Source organism: Erythrolamprus reginae, chromosome 6 (assembly GCF_031021105.1).
Source record: "Erythrolamprus reginae isolate rEryReg1 chromosome 6, rEryReg1.hap1, whole genome shotgun sequence".
Taxonomy (NCBI): Eukaryota; Metazoa; Chordata; class Lepidosauria; order Squamata; family Dipsadidae; genus Erythrolamprus; species Erythrolamprus reginae.
This window is the reverse complement of record NC_091955.1, coordinates 61,144,627-61,165,738: the sequence shown is the minus strand read 5'-3', so window position 1 is coordinate 61,165,738 and position 21,112 is coordinate 61,144,627. Positions and strand designations below refer to the sequence as shown.

Below are 21,112 nucleotides of genomic sequence, written 5' to 3'. Positions count from 1 at the left end.
ATTTATTAGATTTGTATGCCGCCCCTCTCCAAAGACTCGTTTATAGACTACATTTATAGCCATTTGCATTTTTCCTTAAACTGTGCCGGCCTCCAGACACCAGACATGTCTTTTTATATTTTAGTTGGCCATATCAAATGAGAAAGAAAAACTTATTGTTCATAAGACAATTTTATTTATTATATTTTCATAGGTTAATTCAAGGAATTTCAATATGAACAGTTACAAACTAAGAACAAAATGTTCGCTCATTATGTTTCAACATCTTAGTTATCGTATCAATATTGCTTATTTGCCTGCTGCCCAAGGCAGTAGGAGAGTATTTCCATACATACTTACGTGTACACATGGAATTATTAGCCCTTAGGCAATACCATCACATTACCTCTAATTTTATAGGACAATATTTTCCAGTCAAAGATGTTTCCTCTGGGAAACTCATGGGCCTGGAAAACTTTCTGTATGTCAAATGATTTTAGCACATAATCCCACATGTAGAGATCTGTTATTTCTCCAACAAAACGTGGCTTTTGCTTATCAGACATATTTTGTGCCCCTTGATCCCGTCCAATCATTGCTGTGCCGCCTGATTGCAGAATGTGTCCCCTATTATACACTTTTCGGACACTACTTTTTCCATTTACCCAAAAGGCTGTAAGGCCAAATGCTGACTCCCATGTGACACAGATGTGGCTCCCCAAAGGGCTGATATCAGGAAGGGCAAACCCCACACTCCTACCCCCCATATGTAAACCGAAGTGGCCCATTGCTTCACGCAAGATTCTCAATTCATCACTTTGAGACTGATAGGAGAAGAGAATTATTTTGTGTTCATCTAAATACTCTACTGCAATCCGCATACAGAGTGAGAATGCCATCAAATTCAAAGGCTGCATTGGGGATATGATCACAAAATTGCCTTTTGATTCATTGGGAAAATTCAGAACTCTGCCTTGTAGACCTAGAAGAGAGAACATTATCATGACCTTTCAAGAAGCACACTAAATTAGTGTTTTTACTTATGTGTTATCACAGAGCTATATCTTACATACTACAATTATTATATGCATATGCTATGAATACCATTATACTGTATATTATATAAGTATGGTCAGTGAAGGGCTACTAAATTTTTTACTACCACACTGTGGACATGGCAATGCAGAATGCCCTGCATTTTCTTTCAACATCTTTCAGTGCAAATTAGGTGCTTTGGGGTAGAGCTCCATTTTCACTAGCTAGGGAAAGAGCCTTCTTTGTGGAGGCCCCGGCCCCTCTGGAATCAGCTCCCCCCAAAGATTCGCATTGCCCCCACCCTCCTCGCCTTCTGTAAGAGTCTAAAGACTCACCTAGGCTGCCAGGCTTGGGGCCATTAGACTCTAGTGCCCTGGCTGATGAATGATATCTACAGTATGTTGTTGTTGAGTGGGTATGGTTGATTTTTAATAATGGGTTTTTTAGTTTAGATTAGTGGGTTCATATTAATTGGATTTGGATTTGTACTGCATTGTTATTTCATATGTTGTGAGCCGCCCCAAATCCTCTGAGAGGGGTGGCATATAAATCCAATAAATAAATAATAGGCTAATACTCTGGGGTAGACAGGAGATACTGTCAATATCAAGACACAATAGCTGTAGACTGTGAGGACCATAATATCTCCGGGACGCCTTCTGCCGCACGAATCCCAGCGACCAGTTAGGTCCCACAGAGTTGGCCTTCTCCGGGTCCTGTCGACTAAACAATGTCGTCTGGCGGGACCCAGGGGAAGAGCCTTCTCTGTGGCGGCCCCGACCCTCTGGAACCAGCTCCCCCCAGAGATTATGTTGTGGTTCCGTCTGAGGCCCCTCAGGGAACGGCTGATCTTCTGTCGGTTTCCAGCTCAGAGGGAGAGGATGAGGAACAGGAGGTGCAGGCAGACGAGGAGGAGGAATCCCAGGCTGAAGAAGAGGGAGGACAGCCAGACTCCCCCCAGAGGGAGCTCTCCCCAGCAAGCAGCCTGGATTCCTTAGAGGAAAATGCACAAGCCATAATTGATCTGCGACAGAGAAGAGATACACAGCGAAGGGACCAATTGGCTAGGTACTTTCAGCATTAAAGAGGCAACAGCTGGGTTTGAGTGTGGTGCTCTTTGGAAAGGCTAAAAGGCAGACCCACCCTTCCTGGCTTGTGGAGTTTTATCTTTGAGAGTCTTGGGACCTAGCTATGAACTTTGGCGTCTTGGAATCCTGGTTTGTGCCTTTGACTACTGAAACCTTGGGGTGGGTGTGCCAGCAAGAAGCTTGCTGTATTGTCTGGACATCAGGACTCTGCTGTAAAGTATTATAGCCTGTCTGTTGGGAAGAACAGGTTTTCCTCTGTGTTTATTTTTTCCAGCTATAAAGTACTTTTGCTTTTACCAGAGTGTCTGGCTGTTTTTTCCAGTTGGTGTTGAGGTCTGGGGGAACCCAGACAGAACAGATTAGGATTGCCCTCACCCTCCTTGCCTTTCGCAAACTTCTTAAAACCCACCTCTGCTGTCAGACATGGGGGAACTGAGACAACTCCCCCTGGCCTATATAATTTATGAATGGTATGTTTGTGTGTGTGTGTTGGTTTTTTAAATAAGGGGTTTTTAGAGACTTTTTAATATTAGGTTTGTGATACATTGTTTTTTGTTATTGTTGTGAGCCGCCCCAAGTCTGCGGAGAGGGGCGGCATACAAGTCAAAAAAACAAACAACCAAAAAACAAATATGGATGGGATATAAAAAGCAGAAATTCTCCCCAAGCTACTGTTTGTTCATTAAAGTTCTTCAATGTGTCAAGTGTTCTTCTTCATGGAATAATACTATCTTGAAGGAAGATCTTTCTAGAATAGCAGCTATTGCTAGATGGGCAGGTGAAAGTCTGGCCAAGTTTGTATACCAATTGAGGCCGTACCTGTAGTGATAGACCATTGTTGCAGTGACTCTCTTTCTTATCATCTCTCATTTGGACTACTCTATTGCATACAGTACGTGAGATTGCCTTTTAAACCTGTTTAGAAGTGTGGTCTCAGAGTGGTGCAGAATACATCAGCCCAGTTGCTGTTGAACACTTGAATATGAGCACCTGTGCCCTACATTGGTTTCTAATAGCTCCAATTAAAGTGCTGGGTGGTTGTGGTTGTTTTTATTTGTTTGTTTGTTTGTTTGTTTGTTTGTATGCCGCCCCTCTCCGTAGACTTGGAGTGGCTCACAACACGATAAAACAGTTCATAACAAATCTAATAATTTACAATTTAAAATATTTTAAAAACCCCATTATTAAAAAGACATACATACAAACATACCATACATAAATTATATAGGCCTGGGGGAAATATCTCAGTTCCCCCATGTCTGACGACAAAGGTGGGTGTTGAGAAGTTTACGAAAGGCAAGGAGGGTAGGGGCAGTTCTAATCTCTGGGGGGAGCTGGTTCCAGAGAGTCGGGGCCGCCACAGAGAAGGCTCTTCCCCTGGGGCCTGCCAACCGACATTGTTTAGTTGACGGGACCCGGAAAAGGCCCATTCTGTGGGACCTAATCGGTCGCTGGGATTCGTGCAGCAGAAGGTGGTCTCGGAGATAGACCTAGGGTTGAAAAAGGTTGGTATCCAAGTGATGGCAGGACAATATTTTCTATCCAATTTGACCCACTTGAACATATTCAAATTGAATATCTCAAGACCTCCTTGTGATTCCATGCATTTTTAAAAGATAGAGGGAGGGGAGAATTCATAGAGGCACTTTCCTTAAGGGTTTGCTGACACTTTGGAATAGTCTCCCCTCAGAAATTCAATCCCCCCCTTACTCTATAGACTTTCTTTAAGTTGTTAAAAACAAAGTTAATTTGCAGAGCCATGGAAGGTTGAACTGATGTCATCAGGTAGTGTGAGTAGCAGTGGGATATGATTTGATTGTATTTAGCCTTTTACCATGGATGTTGTATTGCATTTTTGCTAGCAGTATTTTCTGATTGGAGTGAAATATACGGTAAATCAAATTATATAGCTTCTCTATTATTATTTTTCTGTATCTTCATCCCCCTTTGCATCCCCTAAATAACTTTTATTATTAGAGTGTTCAAACATATCCAGTGTTCCCTCGATTTTCGCGGGTTCAAACTTCACGAAAAGTCTCTACCACGGTTTTTCAAAAATATTAATTAAAAAATACTTCGCGGTTTTCCCCCCTACACCACAGTTTTTCCCGCCCGATGACATCATATGTCATCGCCAAACTTTCGTCTGCCTTTAATAAATATTTTTTTAATAAACTTTAATAAATAAACATGGTGAGTAATAATCTAAATGGTTGCTAAGGGAATGTGAAATTGTAATTTAGGGGTTTACAGTGTTAAGGGAAGGCTTGTGATACTGTTCATAGCCAAAAATAGTGTATTTACTTCCGCATCTCTACTTCGCGGAAATACGACTTTCGCGGGTGGTCTCGGAACTCATCCCCCGCGAAAATCGAGGGAACACTGTATATTGTATAAAAATGGTTCATTGTTTAGTTCTGTCTCTATCACTGTCCCTTTCCTCTGTTATTTCACTTTCAATGAATTAGCCTGAAGGACCCTGAGACAAAAAGCAGCAGCAGTAGAAATATATTGCCACCTTTTTTGTCTGATACTTGATTTGCATCTTTCCAGCCAAACATCAGTCAGGACAAAGCAAATCAGGGACATTCAGTTACAACCTTCACCCTATGACTTCTGTATTCACCCACATGCTCCAGTGACCTGTCAGAGGATCTCTTTCAGAGGATAATTGCATATTTGGGCAAAAGTATGATGCCTTCTCACATACCTGAGTCAGTGTTACTGTCTCGTACAGAACTCCTTCCTCCATCATGAACTGTAAGAAATGAAATGTCTGTCACTTTTGTTGCCAGCAGTATTTATTTATTTATTTATTTATTATTTAGATTTGTATGCCGCCCCTCTCCGCAGACTCGGGGCGGCTCACAACAGAATAAAACTATTTATAACAAATCCAAATATAATTTAAGATATTTTAAAAAAACCCAGTTTGATTTTAAAAAACCCATTTACTAAACAAACATACATACAAACAAACATACCATGCATAAATTGTATAAGCCCGGGGGAGATATCTCAGTTCCCCCATGCCTGACGACAAAGGTGGGTTTTAAGGAGCTTACGAAAGGCAAGGAGAGTAGGGGCAGTTCTAATCTCTGGGGGGAGTTGGTTCCAGAGAGTCGGGGCCACCACAGAGAAGGCTCTTCCCCTGGGGCCCGCCAACCGACATTAATGGTTGTGTGTTCCGTTATTTTGAGGGGACAGCACAGTTACACTGTTATACAAGCTGTATACTGACTACTTTACATTGTAGCCAAGTGTCATTTCTTCAGTGTCGTCAGGTGAAAAGATAGATACAGTATTTACAAAATGTGAGGGGGTGTACTCATTTCTGTGACATACTGTATTTTTCTTACATTAGATGTCTGATGTTAAGCAAACATCCCCATTATGATGAAATACAGTACAATGCAGTAAACACAGAACATTATATAAGCATTATATTATACATCCTCTATTCAGTACTGTGCGCAGAGTATTTACACAGTTTCGACTTACCTATATGAAGCCATGGACGTGCAAGCACCTGCACTTCACAGACTGTTAGGTATTCATATCTCCCGGGGACTGTGATGGTCACATACTGTCCTTGCATGCCTGCACAGTTAAATGACATTGTTTCCCCACGTCCCATGCTGTTGATTGTAGCGCACCTGCCAAGGAGACAGATAAATTGTTATTAAACTGCAGACTGGCACAACACGTACCTGAGTCCTGAGTTTTATGTGTGTTTTATGCTAAGAGAAGCCATGAATTTCACAGTCTCAGAAAAGATGGCAAACTATGTCTGCTATAATTACCTATCTGTTAATAATCTCTGTTCTTTCAGTATTGGTCCTTGTAAAACTATACTGTGCAATTTCTTTTGCTTCTGGAGCAAGTAGAAAAAACTATGATGGTATAGTTTGGCAATCTTTCAATTGACTTGTAAATTAGTTATATTTTACTGCAGATGCACTAATTCACAAGTTGAAATTTTATTCGTGTATTAAATTTATTGGGTATCCATCCTACCACAGCAGGGTAAGTTTCAAATACATTGGTGCATTGACCAAACATTGATTAGTACCTATGGTATTTATTATTTAACCCAGCTTCAAAATATTTAACCTCTCCAAAAACAATTGTAGTTTATTAATGTTCAGCTCAGTGCTTGAGTCCAAAACTACATAGTAAAACCTGAGCCTCTTCAATTGCTATGGAATGCTAACTGACAAAAAGAGATGAAAATAATCAGTAATGAAATACAGTACAGTGATACCTCATCTTATGAACCCCTCGTCATATGAACTTTTGAGATACGAACCCGTTTTTTTTTTTTGCCTCTTCCAAACTATTTTCATCTTACGAACCCGCCGCTGCTGCTGGAATGCCCCGCCCCTGGACTTCCGTTGCCAGCTGAAGCGCCCATTTTTGTGCTGGTGGGATTCCCCTGAGGCTCCCCTCCATGAGAAATCTCACCTCTGGATTTTGCAATGCTGCAGGAGAATCCCAGCAGGGGAATCCCACCAGTGCAAAAATGGGCGCTTCGGCTGGCAACGGAAGTCCGGAGGTGGGGTTTCCCAGCAAGGGAAGCCTCAGTGAAATCGCAGCTAGCACCTGAAAAGTGCTATGTTTGGATTACACAGTGGTGTCAAGAGCAGGCAGTGGATGTAGCATCGGAAGGGAAGTTTAATTGGGATTTCCAGGGTAGGTATAGCAAACTAAGGAGGGCTAGCTGTAGCAAAGACCAAGACACTGGTTAATAAAATGGTTCCCTGGAATCTTCCAACATAACAAGAGGATGGGAGATTGGGATAAGTGAGGAAGGCTATTCTTCATAAAGAGATCAAAGGACAACTGTTTTCAACTGGTGGGATGCCAGAAAATGATGAGATTATCACTATCTTGCTTGCAGCTCTTGTAAACACTTTAAAACACTTTTTAAGTTCACAACCCTCACTTTCTAATAATTTCAGAAATTGCTATTGACTACTAAGCTATGAAAGCTCCATGGATCGACAAATCTGAAAGTGCTGGATGAGTCTGCTTTCACTCACAAACAAAACAACAATTTAATACTAAGCTTAAGAATTTAAAGAATCTGAAATAAGCAGCAAAAAGCTAAATAAGATTTTGATTTTAGAAAGTTATGAATGAGATAAGGGAGCAGATAAAATTGAAATTTTTATAATAAGATTTTAGAATTAATTATAAAGAACAAACAGCTGCTTGCTAGAAATAGATTCTCTTTAAGCTTTTACAAAACAAAAAGAGCAATTTGATCAATTCAAAAACTGAACACTAGATGGAGCTAAAGTTTAGATGAACAATTTACAATTTGAAAAATGTTGAAAACATTCTAAGAATGAATATATTAAAGAAGACATTTGAAGACTGGAATCAGAAAATAGTCAAAATATCAACCATGTGTATAATGATGTCTGCTTCTATGGATAGACTATGTCCAAAAGATGTTATCATTAAAATGACAGGTATAGAAGAAATTCTACATGGCAAGATAAGAGATGGTATCAAAAATGGACTTACAATTTACAGGCCAAGAAAATTACATAAAATAATTATTTTGGGCACTCAACAACTAGGCCACATTTACGGCTATTGGCAATGTCACATGACTGCATTTTATGACAGTTGGGCCATAAATTGGCATTTACCAGTTTTCAGTAAAACCAATAACAATTGTCATGAGTTATTACCATGATGGGCAGGCTCTATTACAGTTGAAAGTCAAGGACTCTCTATTTAAAAGACCCAGAGAAAACCTGAAAATCTTCCAATGTTTTGCAACTATTTTGTGCATATCATACTACAAGGCTGTGCAGTAATGTAACACTCATTTTTATTCCATGTAGGAAGTGGATTAGAACTTGTTTCACAGTCCCACAGAAACATGTTTACTTTGAAAAGGGCAGAGTGTGGGCTCATGAGATACAATGTACAACCCTTCATAGCCACTCTTTGCATCTTATGAAGTGAGCTGCAGATCACAAAAATTGTGTCCTTTAAGAAAATTGTTAGTCAGAAAAGATTGTACCAAACTCTCTCTGATTTTTTTTTTTTTGCCACCATAGATTAACATGTCTCTCCTTCTAAAATTGCTACTTATCCAGAATGTTGTAATGTCGCATTCTGCGACACTCTATTTTGCAGAACAGAAAATCTAAACTCTTCCTAAAGGATTATGAGTTACATGTCTTTTAAAAAGCTTCAGTTGGCTTTATTCACACAAATGCTCTGATTTAAGATTCAATAGAAACATAGAAACATAGAAGACTGATGGCAGAAAAAGACCTCATGGTCCATCTAGTCTGCCCTTATACTATTTCCTGTATTTTATCTTACAATGGATATACGTTTATCCCAGGCATGTTTAAATTCAGTTACTGTGGATTTACCAACCACGTCTGCTGGAAGTTTGTTCCAAGGATCTACTACTCTTTCAGTAAAATAATATTTTCTCACATTGCTTTTGATCTTTCCCCCAACTAACTTCAGATTGTGTCCCCTTGTTCTTGTGTTCACTTTCCTATTAAAAACACTTCCCTCCTGAACCTTATTTAACCCTTTAACATATTTAAATGTTTCGATCATGTCCCCCCTTTTCCTTCTGTCCTCCAGACTATACAGATTGAGTTCATTAAGTCTTTCCTGATACGTTTTATGCTTAAGACCTTTCACCATTCTTGTAGCCCGTCTTTGGACCCGTTCAATTTTGTCAATATCTTTTTGTAGGTGAGGTCTCCAGAACTGAACACAGTATTCCAAATGTGGTCTCACCAGCGCTCTATATAAGGGGATCACAATCTCCCTCTTCCTGCTTGTTATACCTCTAGCTATGCAGCCAAGCATCCTACTTGCTTTTCCTACTGCCCAACCACACTGCTCACCCATTTTGAGACTGTCAGAAATCACTACCCCTAAATCCTTCTCTTCTGAAGTTTTTGCTAACACAGAACTGCCAATGCAATACTCAGACTGAGGATTCCTTTTCCCCAAGTGCATTATTTTAGGCATATTTAATAATAAGGCATATTTCTCATAAACACCTTTAAGAAGACAATATAATTTCATGCCAATACCTGGGATTCATTGTGCCGCCCTTCTGCGGCAAATCTCCAATAAGAATCTCAGCTCCTTTTATCCGTGACTCACAACAATCTCCTCTGTTTGTGATCACCACTGCAAATACCTGAAAGGCTGAAATCAAATCTACCATCCACCAAGGCTCAAAATCCTTCTCTGTCAGAGTACAGTCTCCATTTGTGTAGTCATTTGCCAGGGATCCATCAATGGCCTTCCTTGACTCCCCTTTTTCTTCAAATGTACTGGACTGGGATGGTAGTTTTCCCACTGCAACATTCGGATCTGGCATGGAAGTGGAGACAATGGTACATTAATTTAATGCAAAAGGAAACAAGAGAGCATTCTCCGGGTCCCGTCAACTAAACAATGTCGTTTGGCAGGACCCAGGGAAAGAGCCTTCTCTGTGGTGGCCCCGGCCCTTTGGAACCAACTCCTGCCAGAGATTAGAATTGCCCCCACCCTCCTCGCCTTTCGTAAGCTTCTTAAAACCCACCTCTGCTGTCAGGCATGGGGGAATGGAGATATTCTTTTCCCCCTAGGCCTTTACAATTTACGCATGGTATATCTGTCTGTACGTTTGGTTTTTATAATAAGGTTTTTTTTAGTTATTTTAGTATTGGATTGTTACATGTTGTTTTTATCATTGTTGTTAGCCGCCCTGAGTCTACGGAGAGGGGAGGCATATAAATCCAATAAATGAATGAATGAATGAATAAATAAATAAATAAATAAATAAATCTAATAATATGAGACATACATTTGATGTATCAGAAAATAATCTCTTAGCATCGTCTAGATCAGTGTTTCCGAAAGTGTGGTACACGTACCCCCAGGGGTATGGGAAGAGTTTGGTGGGGGTACACATTCAGAAAAAGTTCTGAAATAAATCCTGCCTTTTCCAACTTGTGTAGTTGCTTTTTCAGCATTTGTAGGCATTAAGTCAAAAAAAAAGGAACAGACTATTGGATGTGGAACATCTCAGATTAAAATTAACAACCAGAGAACCAAATTATGACGATCTGTCATCTCAGCACAAACAATTTCATCCTTCTCATTGATCCAAATAAATGTTATTTATAATATAACTTTTATTTATATTTTATTATGAATAATTTTATGTTTCATTTTTTATTATTTTGTGTATGTACCAAAAAAGAAAAAAATATATATACTTTGATTGTTATTAAAATACATCCATGTTTTTAATGAGGGGTACTAAGCATTACAAAAATTATTGAAGGGGTACACATATGTCAAAGGTTTGGGAAACACTGGTCTAGATGATTAGTAAGGATAATGGAAGTTGTAGGACAATCATAGTTTTCAGTTGTTACTAGTACCTTATTCTCAATGGAAATTATCTAATTGTTCCAGCCTGGGATCCTGCAATAGATTAAGGGGTCTTTTAATTTGGAGCCCTTAACTTGATGGGGCAGGGCAAGGGGAAGCTTCAATTATTCCTCAATAACAACCATTGTACTGTATTCCCTAGTGACAATGAAGGAATAGGGTTCAAAAACCTGAAGATTCAGGCCTAAAGCTAGCAAACTTTGGGAGAAAGGAAACCAGCAAGAAAAAAATCTGACTGAGAACTTTTATCTTAATTGCAGAAAACCTGTTCAGTGCTACAGGTTGATTTTTGTTATTTCCTTCAATTACCATTCAACCTCTTCATTTGTTTATAAACTATTGGCTGCTGCCAGCTTTATATTGCAGATCTTGGTTTCAGATACCCTGTTTCTAACCCCCCCAAAAAGAACCCCCTGATAATAAGCCTATTCGGGCTTTTGAGTGCATGGCAATAAGGCCAATTACCGTACTTATTTCAGGGTTCAAAAAAATATAAGACAAGGTCTTACTTTTGGGAAAACATGGTAGTTGGTTATAATTCAGCTTTTGTCTCTAATCCCTACTTTGTGCCTTGTAATCGAATAAAAATCCTTACTTTCTTGGATATTCCAGGATTAAATTTGTAATCCAATTCTACATTTTGCCATTCCCACTTGGATTTGGTGTTCTTGTTTTAAATAAGGAGCCTGGGGATGAGGAGCGCGGGGGGGGGGTCATTTCTGGTGAAGGGAGATTTTCTCTTGTACTTTATCTGGATTCTAGGTGATGGAAAAATTTCCTCTTTCAAGAATGTTTTAGCAGCGTAACTCCCTGCCTGGCACAACTTTTTTACCTGGACAGCCCAGGAACTCAGATAATAGAAGTGTGAGAGTAGAGATCCCAGGAAGGCAAATGGCAAATGATAAGGCACCTTCCTTCTGTCTCCACCCCACCTATGAATTTTTCAGAGATGCCCTTCTGAACCACTGCATTCCCCAGACATCCAAAGGCCACTTAGGCTTCTGAGGCTATTCATTTTGAACTACATGAAAAGGTTCTTTGTGGAGCCTCACTAATCACGGGCAGAGTTGGGCAATAAGTGGAATGGCATGGAACGCCGTTCCACATGCAGAAATAGACCTGTACATGCAGGTCCATCACTGCCGGCCGTGCATTTGAGATTCAGCTTCTGTGCATGTGCAGAAGCCAAATTTCGCTGCTCCAGCCAGCAGCAACAGCGCCCCCTGCCAGGTGGGGCCAGTGAGCACGGTGCTCATCCGGCAGGCGTGAGGCGCCCCTGCTGCTGGGGCCTGTCAGTGGCCTTGGGGCTGGGTCTGATGGTGGTGGAAGCGATTAATCCCGGCAGGAAGTCGCCAGCAGGAAAAAATCCTCCAGGGCGGGCCTTGCGGGGTTGGTGGCAGGTAGTGGCAGCACGCCAACCAGCATGAGAAGCTCAATATGCAGCACATGGCCATCTGCTTCATCGGCCACCTCTCCAAGATGCTTCTTGTGCTGGCTCGGCCAGGAGACGGACTTGCCGCCACACCTGCTCAAGCCGCCTTGCTCCCACTCTGGCTACGGGGAGCAGCTCAAGCAGGTGAGGCAGCAGGCGTGGTGCCTAGCCATCCACTACATTGGCCACCTCTCCAAGCTGCTCAGCCAAGAAACATGCCCACCACCCCACCTGCTCGAGCCACCTCGCCACAGCCAGAGTGGGAGCGGGGCAGCTTAAGCAGATGGGGCGTCGGGTGCATCTCCTGCCCGAGCCAGCATGAGAAGCAGCTCAGAGAGGTGGCCAATGTAGTGGATGGCCAGGCGCCGTATGCAGAGCTTCTCGCGTGGCTAGCGTTCTGCCACTGCCTGCCACTAGCCGCACCCACACAGCAAGGAGCTGCAGAAGTTCGGGGAGGAGACCGGCTAGGCGCTGCTGGAGCCTGGGCTGCCCTCGACCGGGCACAGGCAGCATGAAGGCCATGGGAAAGTGGAGCCAAGGTTCGGAGAGGGGCAGGTGCCGCGGGTACCATGGGCTATGGCCAGGGCACTTTGGGTCCGTCCCTCCAGTGCTGTGCTTCTGGCATGACTCTGCACATGTGCAGCAAGCTAAAGGATGTGCATGCACACACGTGTACACATGCCACCACCACCAGAGCGTTCCAGTAGGGCCGCGAATGGCTGCCTTTTACTGGTCACGGGTTACTTAATCAATTTCTTCTAAAGCCTTAATGGATGGAATTCCCACATTGCCATAAACTATCAACCAAGATATGCCATCCAACTGGCAGGTAATATAGATTTTCCAAAATTAAGCAAAGGTAAAGCTGCAACCCATTGGATTATGTGTAAGTGTTGAATATCTATCTATCTATCTATCCATCCATCCATCCATCCATCCATCCATCCATCCATCCATCCATCCATCTATCTATCTATCTATCTATCTATCTATCTATCTAATTTATATGCCGTCCAACTACTCAAGAACGTTTGTCTTACAACAAATAAAAACAATATTTAAAAGAACAATTTAAAAAATAATTACAAAACCCTAGTAAAAGCCAAATATGTCTCTAGGCAGGAAATAAACAGACAAATCAATCAGGGTTTTTTAGATTGATCAAAGTCAGACAGAAAGTTTCGAATCCATAATTTTGTCCACATGGCTGCAATAACAATATATCATATCTCAGACAAATAGGATAGGAAAGCATTTAGTTATAAATAAATATATCACACACGCCAAGACTTTATATTTACCTCCAACTGGGATTATTGAAGCTCCTACCATAGTCCCACTGCCTGCACCATCTAAAAAAAAAAAAGAACTCATACTAATCTGAAAAGCAGATGGCAGTTAGTAGAGAGAGAAACATGGCAAAGGAAAGTAGGCAAAAGTCTTTTTTTAAGCCAATAATACAGTTGCAAAACTCACAGGGCCAAATATGGCCAGCTACTACTCAAATATATATATATTCAGATCCAGAACAGAGATACTGTACTTAACTAATTTCTAATACTTAACTACGTATGTGCCACATGAACCAATATAATTCTTTTTCCAGCCTCCTAGCCCTCAATATAAATTTTACCAGATTCAATGGATTTTAATCCCAGTCAGTTATTGTGTCTCAGGTGGCAGTTTTATTTATTTTTAATATATTTTTAATTGTATTTTTTAAAAAGACAAACAAGGACATACAACATTAAACACTCATTAAACACTCCGCTTATCTTAGAAGTCTAACTACTACAAAAAGCAAAAACCTAACTGTGATCAGATCAATACAGAAATAGCACACATTTATATTAGATACTTGTTGAATTTAACTCTATATTCTGTTAATTAAATTTCTTTATCTATAAAATACTTATTCAAAAAAATATAACTTAAAACTTATATCTTTAGAAAAGAAAACAACGTATTAAGTAAATTATTACTCCAAAATCAAATAAAGGTAATCAGGTGGCAGTTTTAAATGTGACATGAAATCCCATAAGAGCCATTTAATTTTTGCTGGATTTCATGTACCAACATGAGGATTAAAACCTAAATTGTCCAGCAAAGTAAGTACTGTAATTGGTACTCTGCTACTTACATTTATATGCTATAAGCCAATGGAAAACTACAATAATCAGGACTGCAAGTTTGGGTAGCATGTTTTCCTTTACCAGTTTTTTCAAATACTGTTCAGAGGTTTCAAACATGTCTTCTGCAACGCTTGAGAGACTTTATCTTCTTTATCCATTAAGTTCAATGACAATCTTTTTTAACTTAGGCTGTTCTCCAAACCTTGAAAGCCAAGACACCCACGCAACACCTGCTGGCTGGGAAATTCTAAGTGGTGAGAAAGATCTTGAATAGTGTATTTTATCCAGTAAGATAAAGATTTGATGGGTCCACAGTGTAATTGACTGAACAGGAATAGCCAGAACACAGTACAAATTCCAGACAGAATGATTCCATTTCATTTTATGTATACTTTGTTTGGGATGCATGACTGTTTTTATAACGAGGGTTTTAAACTGTCCTTTTTTAACCATTAGATTTGTACTATGTATTGTTGTTGTAAGCCGCTCCGAGTCTCCGGAGAGGGGCAGCATACAAATCTAATAAATAATAATAATAATAATAATAATAATAATAATAATAATAATAATAATAATAATAATAATAATAATAATTGTCTGAGTCAGAGGACGATGCCTCTCAGTCCTATCAGTGGCAGTCTTTGCAATAAGCCAGCTGAAAACAAAACAACTTGTGGCATGACCTCTGTAAGCACAGCCTAAAAGAAGATGTCTGGCTATCAAAAAAGAGAAATACTAAGAAAAATAGAAGAAAAATAATCTATCCAAGTTTCTGCTGTATATATACAGGAGAGCTCGTATTTTTTCAGGTTACTAATATATATGTATGTTAAATACTAACTAATACTATTTCCCCATGCCTGACGGCAGAGATGGGTTTTTAGGAGTTTGCGAAAGGCAAGGAGGGTGGGGGCAGTTCTGATCTCCGAAAGGAGTTGGTTCCAGAGGGTCAGAGCCGCCACAGAGAAGGCTCTTCCCCTGGGCCCCGCCAGACGACATTGTTTCATCGACGGGACCCAGAGAAAGCCAACTCTGTGGGACCTAATCGGTTGTTGGGATTCATGCAGCAGAAGGTGGTCCCGGAGATATTCTGGTCCGATGTTGTAATAATAATAATAATAATAATAATAATAATAATAATATTCATTGACGGGACCCGGAGAAGGCCAACTCTGTGGGACATAATTGGTCGCTGTGATTCGATACTCTAACTGGGGGTTCTACAGACTCTGGGGGTTCCTAAGACCCTAACTCTTCCTCACTCTCTCTCAGACTCAGATGGCAAGAACACTGGCCTGCAATGCCAGTACTTCTCCACCTCCTGGTCCTTGAAATCCATGACCAGCTGAGCTGGACGTGGACCGCTCACAACAGAAGTAGGTAACAGAGGTGGAATAGCCACCTGAGATAGAAAGAGGGGAGTGGGGAAAATAAATATGGGGACAGATTGAATAATATTGAAGGTATATGTGATGTTTTGTATGTTTTTCATTGTGGGGAAAAATATAAAACTTTTAAAAAATTAAAATAGAACTGAATAACAATATCAACATAATTTAATAATTATCTTGATCTTAAATTACTGCCCAGATGCAGAGCTCAAATGTTCCTTTTGTTCTAGGATCAAAGGATGCAGAAGACATTCAATTAATGAATTGGTTACTAACTGTCTAAGATGAATTATGTTATATTATATGAGCACTAAATGTTAAATCACAAAATCCTTATTATTTTAAGGATCATTAGGTTTATAGTTTGGGAATAAACAGTATTTTTATAGATTGTGGTATTTTCTAAGATCCTTCCATCTCTAAACTTGGATACTCGATAAATGGTCTTACCCTAAAATATCAAACCAAGTGTTGGTTATGACCTACATGGTATCGGATCAGAATATCTCCGGGACCAACTTCTGCCGCACAAATCCCATCGACCAGTTAGGTCCCCAAACCTTTGGCGAGTGCTGTGATAGCCATTGAATGGCTTCGCAAACTTGCTAATGTATAAAGAAGCACTTTGGCATAATTGTTAATAAGTTAGAAATATAATTGGTGTTGTACTTTTTGAAGGAGCATTAAGGAGGGAATTTAATTAAAAGAAAATGAATGTCACTGAATGACAAAATTAGAAAAAAAACCTTTTGCAGCTTTTTTGATGATTGATATTAGGTATTAACAAAATACTGCATTTTATTCATGGAAAATTAGATGGTACAGTAGTCCCTCACCTATTGCTGGTGTTACGTTCCAGACCTGGCCGCGATAGGTGAAATCCGCGATGGGGAATTTATCGACTGATAGTACTTATTTAAGTATTTATATTGTAATTGTTTGGTAAGTTTTCATTGTTTTAAGTGTTTATAAACCCTTCCCACACAGTATTTATTTTAGATACAGTATTTAAATACAGTATTTACAATTTTAGATTTTTTTTTTATTTTTTAAAAAACCTGCCGATCGAGTTCGGCAGGCTGTTTAAATCTGCCAATCGACTTCCTCAGAAACCCGCGATGAAGTGAAGCCGCAGTAGGTGAAGCGCGGTATAGCGAGGGACTACTGTAGAGTGTTGTTTGAATGCATGTTAAGAGAAAAAAAAACACACCGCAGGCCGGATAAATGGCCTCAGCAGGCCGCAGTTTGGGGACCACTGCTCTACAGCTAGGTGAAAGCTTTGAATGGCACCCTAAAGCCTCCCTCCACCCCATTCACCGTGAGTGCCCCACAGAGGCAGCCCTTATGGGCCAGGGCGGCAACCTCAAAATATCAGCTTGATTACGCTGACCTGGCCCCATGTCAAGAGGGCCCTAACCCTAGTAGGCCGTGCCTGCCTAACAGAAAACAGGCTCTGAATTCAGTGTGACTTACTCCCAGATAAGTGGGTAGAGCAGCCTTCCCCAGCCAAGTTTGCTTGCAGCTTATAAGTAAAATAAATATTAACATTAAAATTCCATTGGGGCCCAGATCAGAGTTGGGGGGGGCATAAAGAGAAAAATGTTTACTTCTTTTGGAGGGGACACAAAGAAAATAATTGAGAAGCACTGCCTTAAACTGTCAATACCAAAGTTCATAATAAAAGCAATAAAAGTAACCTGGTTCTAAATGTTAATAAATGGTGATTTTAAAAAGCAACAATCATACTCCACTCAGTATTAAGGAAGCAGCAATAAGAGGTGGTCAACAGTATTAACTATCTAGGGGTGCAGATAACCAATGTGACCTCTCCACACATCATCCTTAGTGAAGGGTACAAACCAGCATCTGCATTTTCCCACATTGGATTGAGAGCATTTTTCTCCTTTTGTCCTGGCCACTTTGACAGCATTTAACAAACTGCATCATGGTTTGGTTGCAGCAGTGCCTCAGAAAGTCCATATAGACTGGTAAAGACAGACAAGATTAGAGCTGTTATTCAGAATAGTACTATTATACTGTATAAGAAATATGTACTTGCAGCTCAAAGCATTGTTAGGGACTCCAAACACACACACACACGGTGTTTGTCTTGGAAGAGGTATTTCTAGCAGGACCAGATTCTGCAACAGCTTTATTCCCCTCTGCCATCCATCTGGTAAACTTGCAAGATTCTCAATTTGCCATGTACATGGATACATTGAACTAGATTGTGTTGCTTACAATATATACGGGTATACAGTGTTCCCTCGATTTTCGCGGGGGATGCGTTCCGAGACCGCCCGTGAAAGTCGAATTTCCGCGTAGATGCGAAGTAAATACACTATTTTTGGCTATGAACAGTATCACAAGCCTTCCCTTAACACTTTAAACCCCTAAACTGCAATTTCTCAGTCCCTTAACAACCATTTAGATTATTACTCACCATGTTTATTTATTAAAGTTTATTATAAAAACCATTTATTAAAGGCGGATGAAAGTTTGGCGATGCTGTATGACGTCATTGGGCAAGAAAAACCGTGGTATAGGGGAAAAAACAGCAAAGTATTTTTTAATTAATATTTTTGAAAAACCGTGGTACAGTATAGCCGTTTCGCGAAGTTCAAACCCGCGAAAATCGAGGGACCACTGTATACTTAATTTTGTATAAAAATGTATGTATTTGTGCCCGTTAGTGTACATTGGAGGTAGTAACCCTTTGAAAGCTGTGTGCAACCAACTTTCATTTTAATGTATGCTAATTAGTATTCAGTGACTATCAAATTGTCCAAGGCCAGATTGGAAGTTTCAATTCATATCCAGAAAACAAAGTTTACAAACATCCAGAGTACACACTACTGGAATCACTTGTCCCATACCCAACTTTTTGCACATCCCTAATAATGTAGGAAAAATTATGCAAAACCAAACTAGAAAACATGTTTACACAAAAGAGAACACCAAACATTGGAGTGAATAGAGCTCAATTGGGACTGCACATCACTTTTGAATATTGAGCAGTCCTGGAACATGAAGAGATGAACCAGCTTCACACAATTCTGTACTAGAGCTGTGGTGAGTGGGTGACTTGTTACAGGAAAGTGAGGTATAGTACCCAAATGATCTCCGACCAGGAAGCACAATCATAGTAAACACTGAAACACCAGGTGCTCACACATCGTAGGATAATCAGAACATTGATTTCATTACAAAGGCATGCATGTGAGAAGCTTTGCATAGAAACATAGAAACATAGAAGACTGAGGGCAGAAAAAGACCCCATAGTCCATCTAGTCTGCCCTTTTACTATTTCCTGTATTTTATCTTACAATGGATATATGTTTATCCCAGGCATGTTTAAATTCGGTTACTGTGGATTTACCAACCACGTCTGCTGGAAGTTTGTTCCAAGGATCTACTACTCTTTCAGTAAAATAATACTTTCTCATGTTGCCTTTGATCTTTCCCCCAACTAACTTCAGATTGTGTCCCCTTGTTCTTGTGTTCACTTTCCTGTTAAAAACACTTCCCTCCTGAACCCTATTTAACCCTTTAACATATTTAAATGTTTCGATCATGTCCCCCCTTTTCCTTCTGTCTTCCAGACTATACAGATTGAGTTCATTAAGTCTTTCCTGATACGTTTTATACTTCAGACCTTCCACCATTCTTGTAGCCCGTCTTTGGACCCGTTCAATTTTGTCAATATCTTTTTGTAGGTGAGGTCTCCAGAACTGAACACAGTACTCCAAATGTGGTCTCACCAGCGCTCTATATAAGGGGATCACAATCTCCCTCTTCCTGCTTGTTATACCTCTAGCTATGCAGCCAAGCATCCTACTTGCCTTTCCTACCGCCCGACCACACTGCTCACCCATTTTGAGACTGTCAGAAATCACTACCCCTAAATCCTTCTCTTCTGAAGTTTTTGCTAACACAGAACTGCCAATGCAATACTCAGATTTAGGATTCCTTTTCCCCAAGTGCATTATTTTACATTTGGAAACATTAAACTGCAGTTTCCATTGCTTTGACCATTTATCTAGTAACGCTAAATCATTTACCATATTACAGACCCCTCCAGGAATATCAACCCTATTGCACACTTTAGAGTCATCGGCAAATAGGCAAACCTTCCCTACCAAACCTTCCCCTATGTCACTCACAAACATATTAAAAAGAATAGGACCCAGAACAGACTTGCACTTTTCAAAAGCTGTGTTTTAGCGTATAAATTTGAGAACAGGTTGCAAGGAATGTAACAAAAAACTGCAGTCATACTTAAGTCTTCATACAGGTTCACATACAGATCTTTGCAGGCAGCTGTGACCTGCCTCTTAATAGAATTTGATCCCAGATTTGCATTGCTAGTTTATAAATTTACTCAAGAGAATTGAGGACCCATTGTTGGAGGCAATATGCTGACTGAAAACAGCTTAGAGGACTGCAAGGCGCTGTGAAGCAACACGAGTGTTATTGCTATTCCTGTCTGAAACATTTATCTGCACACACACCTTTAACAAGAGTAACATAAAACTGTTTTAAACTTCCCCAATATCAAAATTTCAACATGATGCAAGGCAAGGATGAGATACCTCCCCTATTATACTAACTTTGGAAATCTTGATTAGAAAGATCAGACAAGACCCAGAAATAAAGTATGTAAATAAAACGCCAATTACAAGCATCTGCAGATCTAGCATTTATCCTAGAACTACTAGAAATGGGATCTAAATTAAAATGCTTTAGTAAGGATTAAAAATGAATTAAAAATATTGGCAAAGAATCTTACAAACGGGAGAGAAAATGAATTAAAAATGAACTCAACTAAAATAATTAAGATAAAAGGCTTGTTCTCGGTTCATTTTGTTAGTAAATGACCTGCAACCCAGTAGTTTTCCATTTGTTGCTAGATACCCTTTTGCCTAAAACCAGAATGAAGCAGGAAATGAAATATTGTTACAAACTATCAAACTCACTCTGGGGTGTTGAAATTTTTATTTTAACATTCCTGTCGGGAATACTTTTCAGAATTTAAAAAGTTGCCTATGCCGTTTTTAAACATTCATTTTTTTAAAGTAGTTTCTGCCCCTCGGAAGTAAAATATAACATCCTTACAACGCTTTCTACAAACCCAACCCTATTTGAGCAGTTTCAGGAGTTACCATAGTCGCATGCGCGCCAGTTCCATTCCTGGAAGTCCTTTTTCTTTTTTTCCCATAAACGACTTCCCCTCTGCTTATTTACTGAGGCCGATTGGACCAACAGCCCCCACTTACCTTCGTGCCTAACCGGCACCAGGACTCTCCGATTCCCGATCCTTTTAAATTACGCTACTTTAGTAAAGATTACACTTAAGTACTGTATAGGTTTATTTGACTTGTATGCCGCCCCTCTCCGTAAACTCAGGGCTGCTCACAACACATCAATAAAAATAATATACAATGACATATCTGATCCAATTAATATTAAATAACTATAATCTAAAGATTCTAAAGGCTAAAACATTAAATATCATTCTTCCAGATTCAAACCAGACATACCACACATTTATTGCCCAGAGGCTGGGGTCTAGTGACCCTATATAGCAGGTCTTGAAACTTGGCAACTTCTTGTGGA

The 21,112-nt window shown here is 40.0% G+C and overlaps 2 protein-coding genes across 3 annotated transcripts in view; both read right to left on the bottom strand.

The window, feature by feature from the left end:
• Window positions 1-21,112, bottom strand: part of LOC139169584 (retinoic acid-induced protein 3-like) — a 168,900-nt gene that overhangs the window by 86,976 nt on the left and 60,812 nt on the right. The gene's annotated exons all lie outside the window — the stretch shown is intronic.
• On the bottom strand, window positions 153-21,068 carry LOC139169010 (pentraxin fusion protein-like). Of its 2 annotated transcripts, none has more exons than XM_070754800.1 (6): window positions 21,037-21,068; window positions 13,275-13,325; window positions 9,188-9,473; window positions 5,604-5,758; window positions 4,813-4,860; window positions 153-961 (listed from the first exon to the last, which is right to left on the bottom strand). In XM_070754800.1, the coding sequence occupies exons 1-6, from the start codon at window positions 21,041-21,043 to the stop codon at window positions 357-359; spliced, it is 1,152 nt and encodes a 383-aa protein (XP_070610901.1). In that variant the 5' UTR covers window positions 21,044-21,068; the 3' UTR covers window positions 153-356. The 2 variants fall into 2 exon arrangements, with proteins under 2 accessions (XP_070610901.1, XP_070610903.1); XM_070754802.1 differs by lacking the exon at window positions 21,037-21,068 and adding an exon at window positions 20,659-20,671.